At 43.7% G+C, this 15,867-nt stretch overlaps 1 protein-coding gene across 1 annotated transcript in view; it reads left to right on the plus strand.

Moving 5' to 3' along the window:
* TMEFF1 (transmembrane protein with EGF like and two follistatin like domains 1) overlaps positions 1–15,867 on the plus strand; it is a 668,539-nt gene that overhangs the window by 446,345 nt on the left and 206,327 nt on the right. Inside the window, exon 4 of the mRNA XM_085606812.1 lies at positions 7,193–7,219. Within this exon, the coding sequence (XP_085462938.1) occupies positions 7,193–7,219 (27 nt within the window). The remainder of the gene's footprint in view (positions 1–7,192; positions 7,220–15,867) is intronic.

A 15,867-nucleotide genomic window follows, 5' to 3' on the forward strand; every position in this document is an offset into this window, starting at 1 on the left:
TGTATGCGTCCCAAAACACTACAATCGCCGCCGATCCCTGGTTAAACTAAAAAAAACTTCTAATATTGATATTGGCCATATTTGATATAGAATCGATAAACCTTTATAGACATTTCAGCGGCCTTTTCCTAGCAACATTTAAATGCTGATCAAGAGGGTATTTCTGAAAGGTTTTGAATTGGAAGGTTATGGTTAAACTGTGGCATATTTCATAGTTTTGCTTAAATTTTATGTGGGATTCATGGAGGCTCCATTTAAACTTAATGGCATTTCAAGCTTGATATATAAGCATTTTCATCTGGTTTTGTTCACCGTGATTTTAGAGCCCTCTGTTGTGGCGAATATTAAATTATATAGCCGTGATTTGGAATACCTCATGCCTCACATAAAAACAACAGTCCCCAGACTGAAATCGTGGAGTTCTCACTGGGAGCTTGGGCCCGACTCCACATAGTGTTCATCTCTCAAGACTTGCCGCACTTTTGTTCCTAAAGTGAGAAATGTGCGATTTATTTGGAAGTCTAACTTCAATGTCCACCCGATAGCCTTTGTCCACCCTACAGTGCTAAAGACGGTTCTGTCTCTCCGGTCCTTTGCCCACAGGTTCTAAGATGTATCCACAGATGTGCTCTCCAGAGAGACTTATAGCAACAGTACCTGTGTTTATACTGATTATACTGATTTCAGAGGTTACAAAATGCAGCTGCCATAAAGCTATTCTTGCTTAAGAAGCAAGACCATGTATTCATTGCTTCCTTTCCCTCAGCTGCTTGCCCACTCAGGAAAGCACGAGATTCAAAGCCCTCAGTACCACAACACTAGGTAGTAGTAACAAAATACAGAGAAGCTGCGTAAAGGAGGCCTGCACTGTTAACAGCAATAGTCTACAATGCTTACTCTGCACAATTCAACTTCTGACAATCAGCTAGCTAGCATTCAGATATCCATTATAATGAATAGCATCTGTTAACATGCATGCCAAAACTACACGTGGCTTAACAACGCAGTCAATACCACGACTGTGTCATTACCATGAGTTCCATTACAACGCAAGTCATTACAACAACTTGCTTAAGGGAAGCGCTGGACTTTGGAATAGTTTAAATTACTATTCCAACTCCAGTCAGTTTATCAGTAGGGAAGGTGTTGGACTTAAAATCCAACACCAGGTACACACTGCATTACCTAAAGCAAGTTGTTGTTATGACTTACATTGTAATGGAACTCGTGGTAACTTCGCAATCATAGTAATAGATGTTTCCCAATTACAATACATCTTTTCACTACAAAAGTGCAATGCCCCCATGATTTGGAGTACCTCCATAATCTGTGAATGCCCAAGAAACTGGCCATGTCTGCAGATACAAAACACAACATCGCATGCAATTTAAGGGCTGCTTATGAATTTTCCGTTTTTTTCAGATTCGTTATATATTTTTTTCATATTTCTTTTTATTAAACAAATAGGAATCGACATTACAAGGTATTTCACAGTACGAATTTCACTTAATACGTTTCGGCTAACTTACAGCAGATACATGAAACATGTTTTCTTGGTTGGTAACTTGTTCACGGCGATGGTGGGTCGTCAAGTGTCGTGCGGTAGGGGGGTACATATACGGCCTCGGTATTCATTCCAGTCATTCCAGATATGGGACCATTTTTTTGGACAACCCTCTTGCTTCATAGACTGTCTTTTCTCAGAACATACACCAGTCCATGTCCCTCTTCCAGGCTGCTACCGTCGTTCAGATTCATTATAATGTCATTTCACTATGGTGATGTGATGTGATATTTTGGTAATTGATTTACTGATTCATTAGATTTCAGCCCAACTTAGCAATATAGGTAATTATTTCTCTCTCTGGAAGAACAATGTTATCTATTTGCAACATTCAATAAGCTATTTCAAAACTTGTATTTCAAGTAGGTTTCTGCTCGTCAAGAAGCTCTATCCGTTTTCTTCATTTTCATTTTTCCTCCCATAATATACACAGGCCTTTCCTTTTGTGTGTCTGATTACTCCTACAGGAAGGCTGAATTAGACAGATGCAGGATGTCACACTTCATTGTGCCTCTTTTGTGGGTGCTTCAGACTGGAGGCAGCTGAGTGCTACCTGGCCTTTAAAGCATTACTTGTACACAAATTCACAAAATCTGACTGTTATCCTTCTTCCCACCCTGATTACCAGATGGAAAGGAGAAGAACATCTCAAGCACAAACATTTGAAGTACAACATTCCTGTTTTGAGGTTTCTTTCCATAGGTTTTAAGGGAACATGAAACCATATTTACCTGTTGGCTGATGGTGGTGTGTGTGGACACTGGGATTCCCATGGCATACAGTGGTATTGTAACACATGCAAACAATAGTGTTTCTTTTTACAGTTATTTGACTCAACTTCGCCATGGAACACAAACCCAGCGGCAGCTCCTCTGCTATGGCGGAGGAGTGTCAACACTCCCTTCCAACAGCACAAAGATAATAAAAATAAAACGATAATAAATCATGGTTTATTATTGTTTTATTTTGGGTCCTAGAGTCTTGGTGGGGGGCTAGGGGGATAACAGGTCAGCACGGGACGTGGTATGCACTGTTATCAGTGCACATGACAGTTTAGCCGGCCATCTCAGGCCAGCCAAACCGCCATGCGCACTTTGCATGTTCTTCACGCAGGCTGCATTACAGGCTGGGTAGAGAACATGCCCAGTCTCACAGTCCCTGCCTGAGCGCCAAGCCACGACGCTCAGACAAATAACAACATTGCACTGCAGCGTTGTGATCGGCTCAGGGGAGCCTGGGTCCTTCCTGCTTCTGGCTTGAGCAAAGAGACGATGAGGCGGGACTATGAGAAGAGACGCAGCAGCAAAGAGGTACGTTTTTTATTCTTTTTGTTTCTGCCCGCACCCGATCAATGCCAGCTGGCATTGCATAAACCCTGCTCATCGCTCAGATCAATTTAGTGGGGGTACAAATACAGCAGCTCCAGTTCTACAGGGGCCGGTGACCTGCAGTCAGGGACTGGGGGGCCAAAGTGGTGAAGGTTAGCATGATCAAGGGTCTCAGCACAATATACATAAACAGGATTAGCATTATACCATTACCATTACAGAGGACAAGGCGCCAGATCACAGGTGCTTGCATCCAGTCTAACCGCGTGACGAATAGGAAAGGGTGGGATATATGCCAGTGAATGAGCAACGTCTGGCTTCACGCAGGGATGCAAACTTTGATGCCCAAAACTGTGGCACTGACAGCGCCACTGGCCTCCTTTTAATACTACCACAGACTACAATTGCAGTGAAGGACTTTAGACAGGTAAGCCCTGTGTTGTGTGGCACATTGCAGAAAGTTGATTTACTGCCTGGCATTTGTCTCCTGGTTATGAGCAAGGCTGGGCAGGCAGCCTGGGAAAGACAGCCCACACTTAAATACATTGATTTGTTTAGAGATACAATTGTATCTCTAAATAAATGGATCTATATTTTTTGATGTAAGTGTTTAGGAGTTTCAGAGGGGCACAGCCAGAGCCCTTATGGAGAAACAACCCCTGTGTCACTAAAATAATGCTTAAAGGCAGAATAAAATGTTGGTACGGTTGGCGAAACTAGACTGCATTTGAAAAAAGAGGCTATTTATGAAGCATATTATGTGATCAAAACTAATTAATGAGGCACAAGCTGTGGTATTATAATGTATCTAATATTTTATTTTATTGCGCCTAGCTCTTCATACAAAACATATTACAATTCTTTGGAAAACACATGATTTATTTAGGAGCAATAACTATATAAATTTGTCTGCTTTATGCAATATATTATTTATGTGTTTTGAGTATGTAGTCCTCTGCAAACCTGCCTCGAAAGAAGAACAGAACACTTTCCACAAAAGTTTTTTATTGTGCAGGAGTGTCTCAAATGGGAGGTTCATACATAAAACATTATAGGGAAATTATTGTCAGCATAAAACTTTTGCCAATGTCTTTTAGCCATGTAAAGCAGCGTTGCTGTGCAGCATGGCTAAAGGTAAAGTTAGAAAAAAGCAAAGGTAGCATTGGCTTCATCATAGTGCTTTTTTTCATATGACAGGTGGGGATGAGCAGCACGGACACCTGGAGTAGGGTGGGGGTGAACAGTACATACAACAAGAGGGATGGTGGAAATGCTAAATAAAAGCACTAATGCTGCCAGCTATGACAGCGTCATTGTGCTTTTTAGTCTCATGGCAGGCGGGGGGGGGGGGGCATCACAGAGAACCAGAGGGTGGAAGGTGGGAGGAAAGAAGCAACACTGACAGCGAGAGGGTGTGGGTGGGTGGTAAGAAGCAACACAGAAAAGGGTGGGGGTGAGAGGGTAATCAGCAATACAGACAAGAGTATGGGGTTGGAGGTGGAGAAGCAACATAAACAACAATGGAATGGCAAGGGAAGATGCAATGGGGTGGGATGGGAAGCAAAAAAAAATAATAATCTTCTAATATTGATATTGGCCATATTTGATATGGAATCGATAAACCTTTATAGACATTTCAGAGACCTATTCCTAGCAACATTTAAATGCTGATCAAGAGGGTGTTTCTGAAAGGTTTTGAATTGGAAGGTTATGGTTAAACTGTGGCATAAAGGAAGCATAAATAAAAAAATTGTCCCCGAATTATAGCAAGCAGTGGAAGGATAGTGGAAGGACACTACTCAAGGTAAATCAATCAGTACTTAGTCCATGCTCCTAACCAAAGAACAGGAAATTCAATGGGCAAGGGCTCCAACCCCTGTATAAAATGCAATCCGTCTCGCAGCAACAGTGCATGCGCTGTCAGCAGGCGAGACCTAATCTGGATGGTGAAATATAATATTGATGATATACAATACGTTTGATTTTTTTTTTTTCATATCTAATTTTTTCCACATGATTTTTGAGCTAGTGGTAAAATAGGGAGGATAGCTCGATTCAGGAAATGAATTGTGCATATGCCCCTTACAAGTATACACCCTAAGTTCCTGATTTACTACTGGATATGCAGACGGTAAGAGGGTCAGGCAGCCGGCCATGATGCTGTGCTCCCAGCTTCACTTCATCCTTTTCCATCCATTTCTATGATGCTCTAGCTCCCCTGGGTCATGTGAATATGAAAATGTAATTTATGTATTTTGTTCTTATTCCTCTATGTCCGAATAACCATGGATGTTTTGATATCAGAGCTGGGTAACAGAAGGCTTGGGCAGGAACAGATTGTTGACCTTTTTCTGCACCTCGACAATGAAACTGAGAATTAGGTGCGCTTTTCTAAAAGCAGAAATAATTTAAAACTTGAATAATTACCTTTAGTTCTTGTAACAATGTATCTCATTTAAATATGTTTTTTTTTGTTTTTAAACCTGCCATATAAAACGTGAAAGAGCCTGTCGTCTGGCAACCATTATTATACTGTAGAGGTATGTGAAATGGAAAAATTCTAGCAATATAGCTGGGCCATACCAATTAATTTCTGGAATTTGTGGTATGTGAAATTGCTTTAGCACAAGCCAGTGCACTGTGCCCTATAGGGTTCCAACTCAGCATATGTATTTCGCTACACGCTTTTATTATTGTAACACATTTTGTTTCACCAGAAATAAATACATGCACAAGTGAATACATTTTCCCACTTGAATTGAGAGAAAAGAATTTAAGGTGTACCATCGGCACTTTCAGTGATAAAGGAAAATTGAAAAAAAAAGGCTTTTTGCACAAATGCCTACAGGAACTTCAACTTAATACGAGCTAACATTGGTAGTGTTTCCACTGCCACTCATCAATACTGTTTACTGGGTATTGATATTACTGAGGCGTGTCACTGAAAATCCTCCGACCTCAAATAGCTTTGTCCTGCCTGCAGGCCACTCCCTCTCCTAAAGCTTGTTTTTTTCTTTATAGCACAGGTGTTGAACGCATTTGCAATGCAATAGGTCTCGCATTTGCAATTTTTTTAAGCTATTGGCATTGTAAATGACAATGCATTTTAATTATCTGTTTTAAAAACAGCACATAAATATAAGGCATTGTAATTTACAAAGCCAATAGCTCAAACTCTTGTGAACGCGAGACCTATTGCATTGCAAGTGCTTGTTTTGACAGGAATAAGGTGCTGTATGTGAGTTAAATATTGGTGAACTTCAATGTCCGTTTTTTTCATATGAATGTACATACACTATATACCTTGTTGCTGATGAATATCGGGAAATTTGTTTATCATCTCATTGCTTAAGGATGTATTTTTGATACTCGTATACATTCTTTTTTTTATAAATTATTTGAATGGTTGCTTTACAGATTGTCATGCCCTCTTCCTTCCTGCGGTTTCTCCCTTCTTAAGGCGGCATAAAAGCTCAAACAGCAGCCAGCATTGTAGGACATGACTCCACCCATTGACCATTTGTGATAAATCCTCCTGCGCCTACTGATTGGGCTGATGACATTTCAGACTTCAGCTTCTGGCTGTAGCAGTCCAGGGAAACAAGTTTAATAAAAAAAAAAATTGTCCACAATCTTATTTAGGAGCTTTTCCACCCCATTTGAAAATACTTGCAATGAGGACTAATCCGGCACGAGTAGTGCTTAATTTGTAGGGCAAAGGGGTACGTGCAGGGGACCCAAAATATTCTGAGAAGCCCTTTGCCTTATTCCTTGGCTCCTTGATTCATTTTCATTGTAATCCCTCTTTATTCCTTCACTGTGCACTTCTTCCCTTTTATCTTCCTCTTGGAGGTTGGTTTTCATCCTTCCTTTCTTCCTACCCTCTGCTTTCCTTTCTTCCTACCCGCTGCCTTCCTTTCTCGTCTTTCTTGTTTCTTCCTTTTCTGCCTCTCTGTCTTTTGCCCTGGGCCAAAGCCTGTTGATGAAAAGTACGTTCTGGGCCCAAAACTGAGCACAGGGGCTGCAAGCAGCTGAGCAGGTTAAGCACTGTGTGAAGGTGGAGAGAGGGGATTCACCAGCCTGGGGTTGTACTTGTGTCCTCCTGTTTTTTTAAATTCCTTGTTATGAAGTTGATCTGTAAATGTCTGTGTGGAGGTTTGGTGATTTGTAATAGATATCAATGAGATTACTTTGTAACGGTGACAATTATGAATTTGCGGCTTCTAATATTTTATTACTGCTTTCGAAAGCATATTCACATCAGCAGCCAATTTTATAACCAGGGTTTCTGTCTTTTCAGATAACGGCTCAGGGTCTGGAGAAGGAGGTAAGAAGCGCGTTATCATTTTTTTAAATATCTTTGCCTATTAATGTGATGCCTTACTGCTAAAAGAATATCATATGAAAAATGATTTCTTTCAAAAACAATATTTTGTCATTGCTTCCTCAAGATATGTGTTGGCGGTTGTAGTTGAATTGTACATATTGCCTTATTTCTCATGTGAAATTAATAACACAGGCAGTCTGCTGCTGTTTACAGAACTGAATGTGTGTCATGTTTCTGCTCTGATCACCTCCTCAATTCAAAGCGCAGACTGTCAGTGCCTATAGGGTCCATACTAGAAGCACACGGGGTCTGGGCTTTTGTTTTCCCCTAAATTCCTCTGTCTACAGCATGTACATTACCTTGGAAAATCTCCATGTAGTCTAGCAGTAAGCCTATCTCTGAGACATTAAGAGGGCAGGACTGCTCTGTGTTTCTGAGCTGTGATGTTTGCAATCAGGCCAGTTTTGAATACAACGACCATATAAACAATATGGGCGGGATCACAATATATTGTTGACTGTGACCCTTGGTGGTAAATAACACACCAAGAGATGATGGAAATAATGCTTTAAACCGTCTCACTAGGGGCACTTCGGTCACTAGGGGCCTCACTCCAGACTGTCTTTTTCACCGACTATGCCACTCAAGCTCGAAACTTGCCATATGCAAATAAGTCTTGGTCTTGCTCCAATAGGAAAAGTCCATCCTGAAATGCCAGGCATCCCCAGCCCTGAAACTGATTTTGTGTTTCTTGTGATCCCATTCAAAGAGAACTTGCCTGGAAGTTTGAGATGGACTGTTCCTATTGAAGCAGGACAGAGGTAGATTTGCCTATGGCTAGTTCTTGTCTGACGAGGCATAGAAAGAAAAAAGAAATGATGGATTGGATTTCAGCCCATAGTATTTACCTGACATTGAAAACAAATCAAGCAATCCACCCATCACTTGTTTGTTGTTCTCAGTGGGTTAATGCAGTGCAGTAACAGCGCATGTATGTAGTACTTTTTAAAAATGTATTATGAAAACAATTGTAGAGGTGATCATGTGTGACAGGAATGTATGTTCATATTTGTTGTATTATATTTTGTTGTGTGGGTGATGTGCTATTTTTGTGATGTTTCATGCTGCATTCTTGTTGCTGTGTTTTATTGTAGTTGTTGTGTCGAGTCATGTTTTCATTGTTTTGTTGTGTTGTGCCATGTTACGTTTTAGCTTTTATTTTGCTTTATGTTATTGTTTTGTGTTCTGCTGTTTACTTTAGAGATGTCAACAAATGCTGCTACATTTTCAGCCAAAAGAAGCATGTCCCTTTAAAGTTTCAATGACATATAGCCCTAGCCAGGGTGATGAAATAGCTGCTCCAGCACCTCAATAAGTAAAAACACCAGTCTGGTAAAACACGTAGCAGAGACGTATCTCAACCCTTTTACTGTGTGTGTGTGCGTGTGTGTGTGTGTGTGTGTGTGTATATATATATATATATATATATATATAGCACAAATCCTCCTCCAAACGAAGAAGCAGAGACCTCACAGGGGAACGTTGAAAAACCTTTAATCCAGCAAATAAAACGGGCATAATGCATTTCGGCTAAAAAGCCTTCTTCAGATGCCGCCATGTTTTAGGGTAATGCTCCACCCCGCATTTAAACAGTACAAGCCTCTCCCATAGGCGGTAGTCCGCTTGACCACTGGTCACATGATGACAGTTTCACCTTTTAAACTACAGTTCCCAGAAGGAAGCTGGGTTAGGTAAGTGTTGCCTGGGGAGAGCTATTCAAATTGTTTGCTCCTGTGGGCTTGATGTCAAACTAAAAATGCGGGATGTCCGATTGAAAGTCCCAAATGAAACATCCGCTGTTAGGTTTTCCTCTGCGCCCCAAACGCTCAAGTCCCAATGCACAATCACGCCGGGCCGTGAGTCAAGGTTTCAGTAAACCAGACTACTCGTGAAGTCACGAGCTACACAAGGCAGCAGCCCATGGCACGGTCTGCGTTGCGGGACGGGCCAAAATCCTTCCGATCCCTCGGATAAAGCAAGAACTGCAGCAGCAGGTACCAGCATCGATCCGGCCTCAAACAGAACGGAGTCTCCACCGCGCCACTGGTAAGCGCGAAATTATAGCACAAATCCTCCTCCAAACGAAGAAGCAGAGACCTCACAGGGGAACGTTGAAAAACCTTTAATCCAGCAAATAAAACGGGCATAATGCATTTCGGCTAAAAAGCCTTCTTCAGATGCCGCCATGTTTTAGGGTAATGCTCCACCCCGCATTTAAACAGTACAAGCCTCTCCCATAGGCGGTAGTCCGCTTGACCACTGGTCACATGATGACAGTTTCACCTTTTAAACTACAGTTCCCAGAAGGAAGCTGGGTTAGGTAAGTGTTGCCTGGGGAGAGCTATTCAAATTGTTTGCTCCTGTGGGCTTGATGTCAAACTAAAAATGCGGGATGTCCGATTGAAAGTCCCAAATGAAACATCCGCTGTTAGGTTTTCCTCTGCTCCCCAAACGCTCAAGTCCCAATGCACAATCACGCCGGGCCGTGAGTCAAGGTTTCAGTAAACCAGACTACTCGTATATATATATATATTTAGGCTGTCCGGAATTCGGTTTAAACCGAATCTGACCGGCAGTACCCTACCGGATGAAAATCAGCTGACCCGGTTTAAACCGAGTGTCACTGATTTTCATAGTTGACGGGGTAGAGGAGCTGTTGTGGACTGCCGTCTCTCTGACTGCGGCCGCACCCGAGTACTTCACAGGTCTTTAAAAAGACCATTTAGATAACGAGGCTTTATTGTTCTTTCGCCCCTTCTCTGAGCCCCTGTGGGCGAGGCTGAGCGCAGAAACGGTCTTCAGCCCTGGAGCTGCGTTGGTGCCTCGGTGTGAGCCTCGCCATCCTGCCATGTGTGCCAACCGCTACAGGGCACACGCAGGGGCGAGAGAGCCGGCGCCTCAGTGACAGGCCAGCTGCTGCCCAAGCCTATTGGCACTGTGCTTGGCACAGCATCTGCCCACCCACAGGAGACACCGAAGGGCCGCCACTGAACTTTCACTCTCACTTTCACTTTCACTTCTCACTCTCACTCCCAACCCTAACGGTGCAACTGGGGAGCTGTGGGCGCCTCTGCACTGGCGCAAGGGCTCAGGGCACTGCCTGCTGCCCGGAGTGTGCAGGGGGCACCATGGGGTGGTGGAGGGCACTGTAAGGTGTCCAGACAGGGGTCAGCGCCAGCAGGGGGCAGCGCCCATCCGGCCCTCAGCGCCCAGAAAGCAGGGAACCTCACTGCAAGCTCTTTAATCCGAATTTATGATTCCTGATTTGATTCCTCTTAGTGGCAGGGGTTTAAAGCACCTCCTGTCCTGCTCCCGAGTCTATCTGTAAAAGCGGGAGCAGTCCAGCTGCCCGCGGGGGAGGGGGCGAAGGCATTCGTATTTATTTTCCAAACTGGACCTGGGTGCTGGAGTCACACAGGTGGGTCTGTGGAGCAGAGGGCAGGAGATGCCAGCACCCGCTGCAGCCTGGGCTGGAGTCGTATTTGGTGCTGGGTGCCAGGCCGCGGCCGGGAAGGGTCAGAAGCTACATGCACGGTGACTGCAGTGCTTAATTTGTTAAGAAAAATAAATAAATATGCCCGGGTCCTTGTCAGGAGCCCACTGCAGCGTGCACCACCCACTGCCCCCGCCAGCACTGCCAGCGGCAGAACCAACACAACTACTGACTATCACACTCCTACAAGTGCAGCAGGGGCACAGCACGACCATTGGCTGCTTATCCCGCAGGGGCCACACACTTAGGGCTGCGATCACCGACAGCAAAGTGGCCACATGTGTGCAAGAAAGATACCACCTGGTAGTACACACAGACATTCCTCCACAGGGCTGGTTGGTGGCCGCTTAGGGAGGCTTGTAGCCATCGCTCCAAAAGTGACGTGTGTCCGCCGACTGGGCCCCGAAATTCAGGAAATGGCTCCGCAGACGCAAACTCTCAGAATCTTTTTCCCCCCTCGCCTCTTCATCCTAAGAAACATCACGTTGTAGTGCGCGTTCCTGCGGTGTTACTTGCTCAGACTTCCTCACTGCACATCCCTGGCTTCGTCGTCACTGCCACTGCCAGAACCCCTGCACAGCCGACTGCTGGCACTGGGAATAAAACGCAGCCACTAGTGGGCATGCCAATGTTTGCGCTGGCAAAGCACCCCTTGCCAGGGTTCATGGCCATGCCCACTGAGGAGGATAGGGCGTGACCTTTGGTAACAGGAGAAGGGCCTTTAGATAAGAAAGCTTCTGGACAAATTAAGCTCTACAAAGTCCAGCCACGTGGCCATAGGCAGCAGCCCGAACATGCACGCGGTGTTTTAGAGGTGAACCCTGCCATGGTAGGGCGAGCTGGATGGCATAATGCAGAGACCACGCGTAGGCAATGGTAGCGAGTGGGGCAAATGATGGACCACGTGGTGTGACATAGAGGGGCAGGAGGCATTCATCGATAGTGGACCATAGGCAGGGCTTAACCCTCCGGGTCTCAAGCCCGCTAGTAATTAAAAACGAATATTGAAACGAGTCCGTTTCTGTCAGCCTCGACAGAGTGCTCCGGAGTCGAGGCTGAAGGCAATTTGACTCTCAGATCCCTGGGTCAGAAAGGTGTTCAAATAACGTTCCCATCCAATCCCTGGCCTCTCTGCAGAGTGCTCAGAGCAGTGGTCATGTATTCCAGTTACAAGTGTGATTCTGTGCAAAATATTGACAAAGCAAAGAATTAGAAAATGCAGCGCTTGTAGGGGGGTGGGCCAGGCCCTGTGTGTCTAGGGGTGGTGAAGCGAAGGAGATACAGGAATGTGTAGGAGACACTGACAAGAAGAGGGTGCTGAAGAGGCCTCACCAACACGGAGAAGTGGAGAGAAAATGGTGAACATGTCTAACAAAGTGACCATAACGTGAGTGATTGAGACTACACCTTCCACGGGCTCGGTGCTGTTTATTCAGTCTGGAATTCAGCCAGGAAACCAGGGTTCGAGCCTCGAGGTCGCGTCCACATCCTGTGATTCTGGGCAAATCACTTAATCTCCCCGTGCCTGAATGTGTAATGTAAATACGGTGTTCATGTAAAGCGCTCCAATACCTTCGGGTCGAGTTTGCGCTATATAACATATGCAAAAAATAAAATAAAATAATGAAGGGAATAAAGCCCTATGGTAATGGGGTATTCTCATGGCCTCGTCACTGTGGTTCAGATCATATGATGGCAACTGAAGGAGACCTAACTTGGCAGCATTGCCATACGTAAAATCTTGCAACTCCGTGTCACCCTATACATTGCTTTTTAGGGTTTTGCACTCACAAATGCGAGACCCATTGCATTGCAAATGCTTGTTAAATCTGAGCTGCAGAATCAAAGGACAATGGAAATTATTTCCTGACTGTATTAAGCTTCTGAAAAGTAGAGCAGTATACAATTTCTGAAGAAAAATGGAAAAAGCAATAATAAAAGCAAAGAGTTCCATAAACACCGGTAAAACACTGTTTCAGTTGTTTTTTATGGCGCTAAAATGAGTAACCACTGAAAAGCACTGTTTTTTTGTGGTATTGAAATCACTGGAAAACACTGAAAAAACACCACCAGAATTTCCCAAAAATAGAAACTGAAAACAGGAAAGCCTATATATATTATATCATTGGTGCACATATGACATATATATACATACACATGAATGGTGAAGAGGGAACCTCCGTTTTTTTTTATGTGTCCCCCTGGGGGACAAGCTCCCTTTAGGCCCTGAGGTCAGGCGACGGACTTTGCCAGTGCTCGATTCTTTCTGGGCACCAGTAAACTCCAGAATGAGATGATCACTTTTTGGTCACATCATGAGTATTTGTGTAACACCCATATCAGATGGGACTGGAAGGGATTCCTTCGACCCTCCCAGGTCCATTTAAGCAGAGAATTAGTGGGCAAAGCTGCTGGAGTGGCTTAAGGATGCTCTTACAGCTCCCAGTTCTTCTCTAGTGTTTCCAAATACTTTGAGCCACATTTTCTTCTGTTGGTGGGAGGGCAGGAGAGAGGACAGGAGCAGCAGCCCAGCTTCTATCAAACTCCCACCCACCAACTTAACAACAGAAGAAACAAACTAAGAGATGGCTATTGAGAGGAGATGGACTAAGATTGTTTCTAGTCTCTCTGCATTAAATTCCCATTCCCTAATTCAGTTTCAGAAAGCTCTTTCCACTCCCAGTGCTTCCCATGGAAACAAATGCTGGCTCCACAGTGAGGAGCCAAGACGCTATTTCAATTATTTCAGAGCCTCAGAAAAAAATAAAAAGGGCGCCTGGCTCCTCACTGGGGCATAGAAGCACACTTCTGGATCTGTGGTCATCAGGCAGTGAGGATAACCTGCCAATCCTAAACATCTCTGAACACTAGACATCCTGAGGAGTCCTGAGTCGTGTGGCTTGCGATAATACTTCCACTTTTTCTATCCAGAATTCCACACACAGGTCAAACATTGGTTTGGCAGAGGGTTCTCGAATATGTGGAGAACAGCACAACTCCCACCACACAGTGTTCTCACACTTCTACCAATACCTCACATGTGTGGGTGGGCCTATTGTAACTGCCAGGAGCAGGCCAAATATGTGACTGTGTGAAGTCAATACTTATCAACGCGGTTTTGACATTGACAATGTTGGCCCATTCCTGCCCTGTGCTGTAGGCCCACCCCCATATGTAGGGTACTGTTTTAATCAGTGCACCGTCTTTCTAAATTTCCAAAATACAAGGATATTCCCTATAGGCACCTTGAGTCCATATAAAGCCATAATGTCTTGTTGCCCTCAGGCGGCTCACTGGAAGAAAGAAGGAGGTCATGTCTGGGCAGGAATATCTTCCTGCATGAGCAAAAGTTGAGGCAATTATGATGTTTTTTAAAACGATGCAAGAAATTCGACAAACGCCACATTCAGTTTGTTCTACTGGCCAGCCAGTCAGGGAAGGGAAGGTCTGGATTGCTCTAATGGATTCCTTTGGTTGTGAAGACTTAGAATATATAGTTTTTATACATTCTATACAGTACTAAGTTTGATATCTGTCATCAAATCATGGCAGGGCGCCATAAACAGTGATTAAGCCAACATTTTGTGATCAGTGATAATGTAACATAATTGATTGTGCAGACTAGATTTCCTAGGAGAACCATCACACATTTTGTATTGTCAGACTCCAGACATTCAGAACAGCATTTACTTGGCTAGTGTTCCGGGATTTAAGCTTGTCCATTTGGAAATGCAACAAAGTATTGAGTTAGAAAATGAAAATATCTCCCAATTTTTCATTATATCTTGAGGATGCAATGAGATGGGTTTACAGCAGTACACTGCCCTGAATGTGCCCAAAAATATAGTTTACATGGGTGTACAAAGAGACCAAAAAGGTACATCTGCATAAGCAGCTAATGCACATTTTTTTTTTTTAAATAAAAGCTTTGGCACCCAGGTGCGCAAGCAGCCCACCATTGAAAGAGAGAAGTTAGCACTTCTAGAGCTCAGTTATCGTAATGCACCCTCATCTGCTTCTGCCCTCTGCACCCAATGGTATCCTTGTATGGCTCCATGGTATGTGGTTTCCTTCTTGAACCTGTAACATCCTAAGCTTGCAGATTTGAATCCTTCTCATATTGTACCAGCATTGCAACCATTAGGACAGGAAACCGAGAGATCCATTCATCTTCATAATCAAAATGAGGAATTTGTTGTCAATCTCACGGGATTACTAATTTAATATTAAAGCTATTTTATAGGTATGTCATTATAATGATGAATGGCCACACTAGTAATTGTATACTGAGATTCTATAACAGGGCACACTAAGTTGAATTTGTAATAATATGGATGAAATTGATGATGCAAATTACTATGATAAAATTAGGCCTCATTAGTCCGAAATTTGAAAAAAGAAAGCTGTTTTGTAGTGTAGCACAATGGTAATGGTTTAGCATACGATTGTTTACAAAAATAAACAAAAGCGTGTTATATCGGCTCAGTTCGGAAACGTTCGCATTAACGCCGGCTGTATCTGTCACAGTGCATGACATAAGACATTTGCATGTTTATATATTATAATTTGTTATGGAAGAGGTGTGGCGCCGCGGCCAGGGCGACTGACTCTGGAATCTGGGGATCACAGTTCGATCCCCGGCGCTGGTGGCAGATTAGCCCAGCACCATGTGACTCTGGGCAATAGCTTGCTTAATCTTACTGGCGGCCCCCAGCGCCTAGAGACCCTTACGGGTGATTGTTCGCGCTTTACAAATATGGATTATATTATTATCGGCCACTGAAGAATTAAAGACTCTACCAGATACACTACTATCCAGTACCTGAAAATGTCATACCAATCTTAAATGCAAGCCCTAATCTCTCTGGGCTATGCTACCAGTAACCACCTATGTAACATTACCAACAGGGGGTTTCAGGGTGTTCCCATCCAGAAAATAATTTGAAGCAGTAATTAGCAAACCCTGTAGATATAGATTCCATGTGCTAACATGGTGTTGGCACATTTAATCTAGACACATGCGGACATGAGCCAGGGTGTAGTTAAAGTGAGGCAAGCAAGGTAGACAACGGGCGGAGAGCCCTTAATGCATTTA

Source organism: Triturus cristatus, chromosome 5_2 (genome assembly GCF_964204655.1).
Source record: "Triturus cristatus chromosome 5_2, aTriCri1.1, whole genome shotgun sequence".
NCBI lineage: Eukaryota > Metazoa > Chordata > Amphibia > Caudata > Salamandridae > Triturus > Triturus cristatus.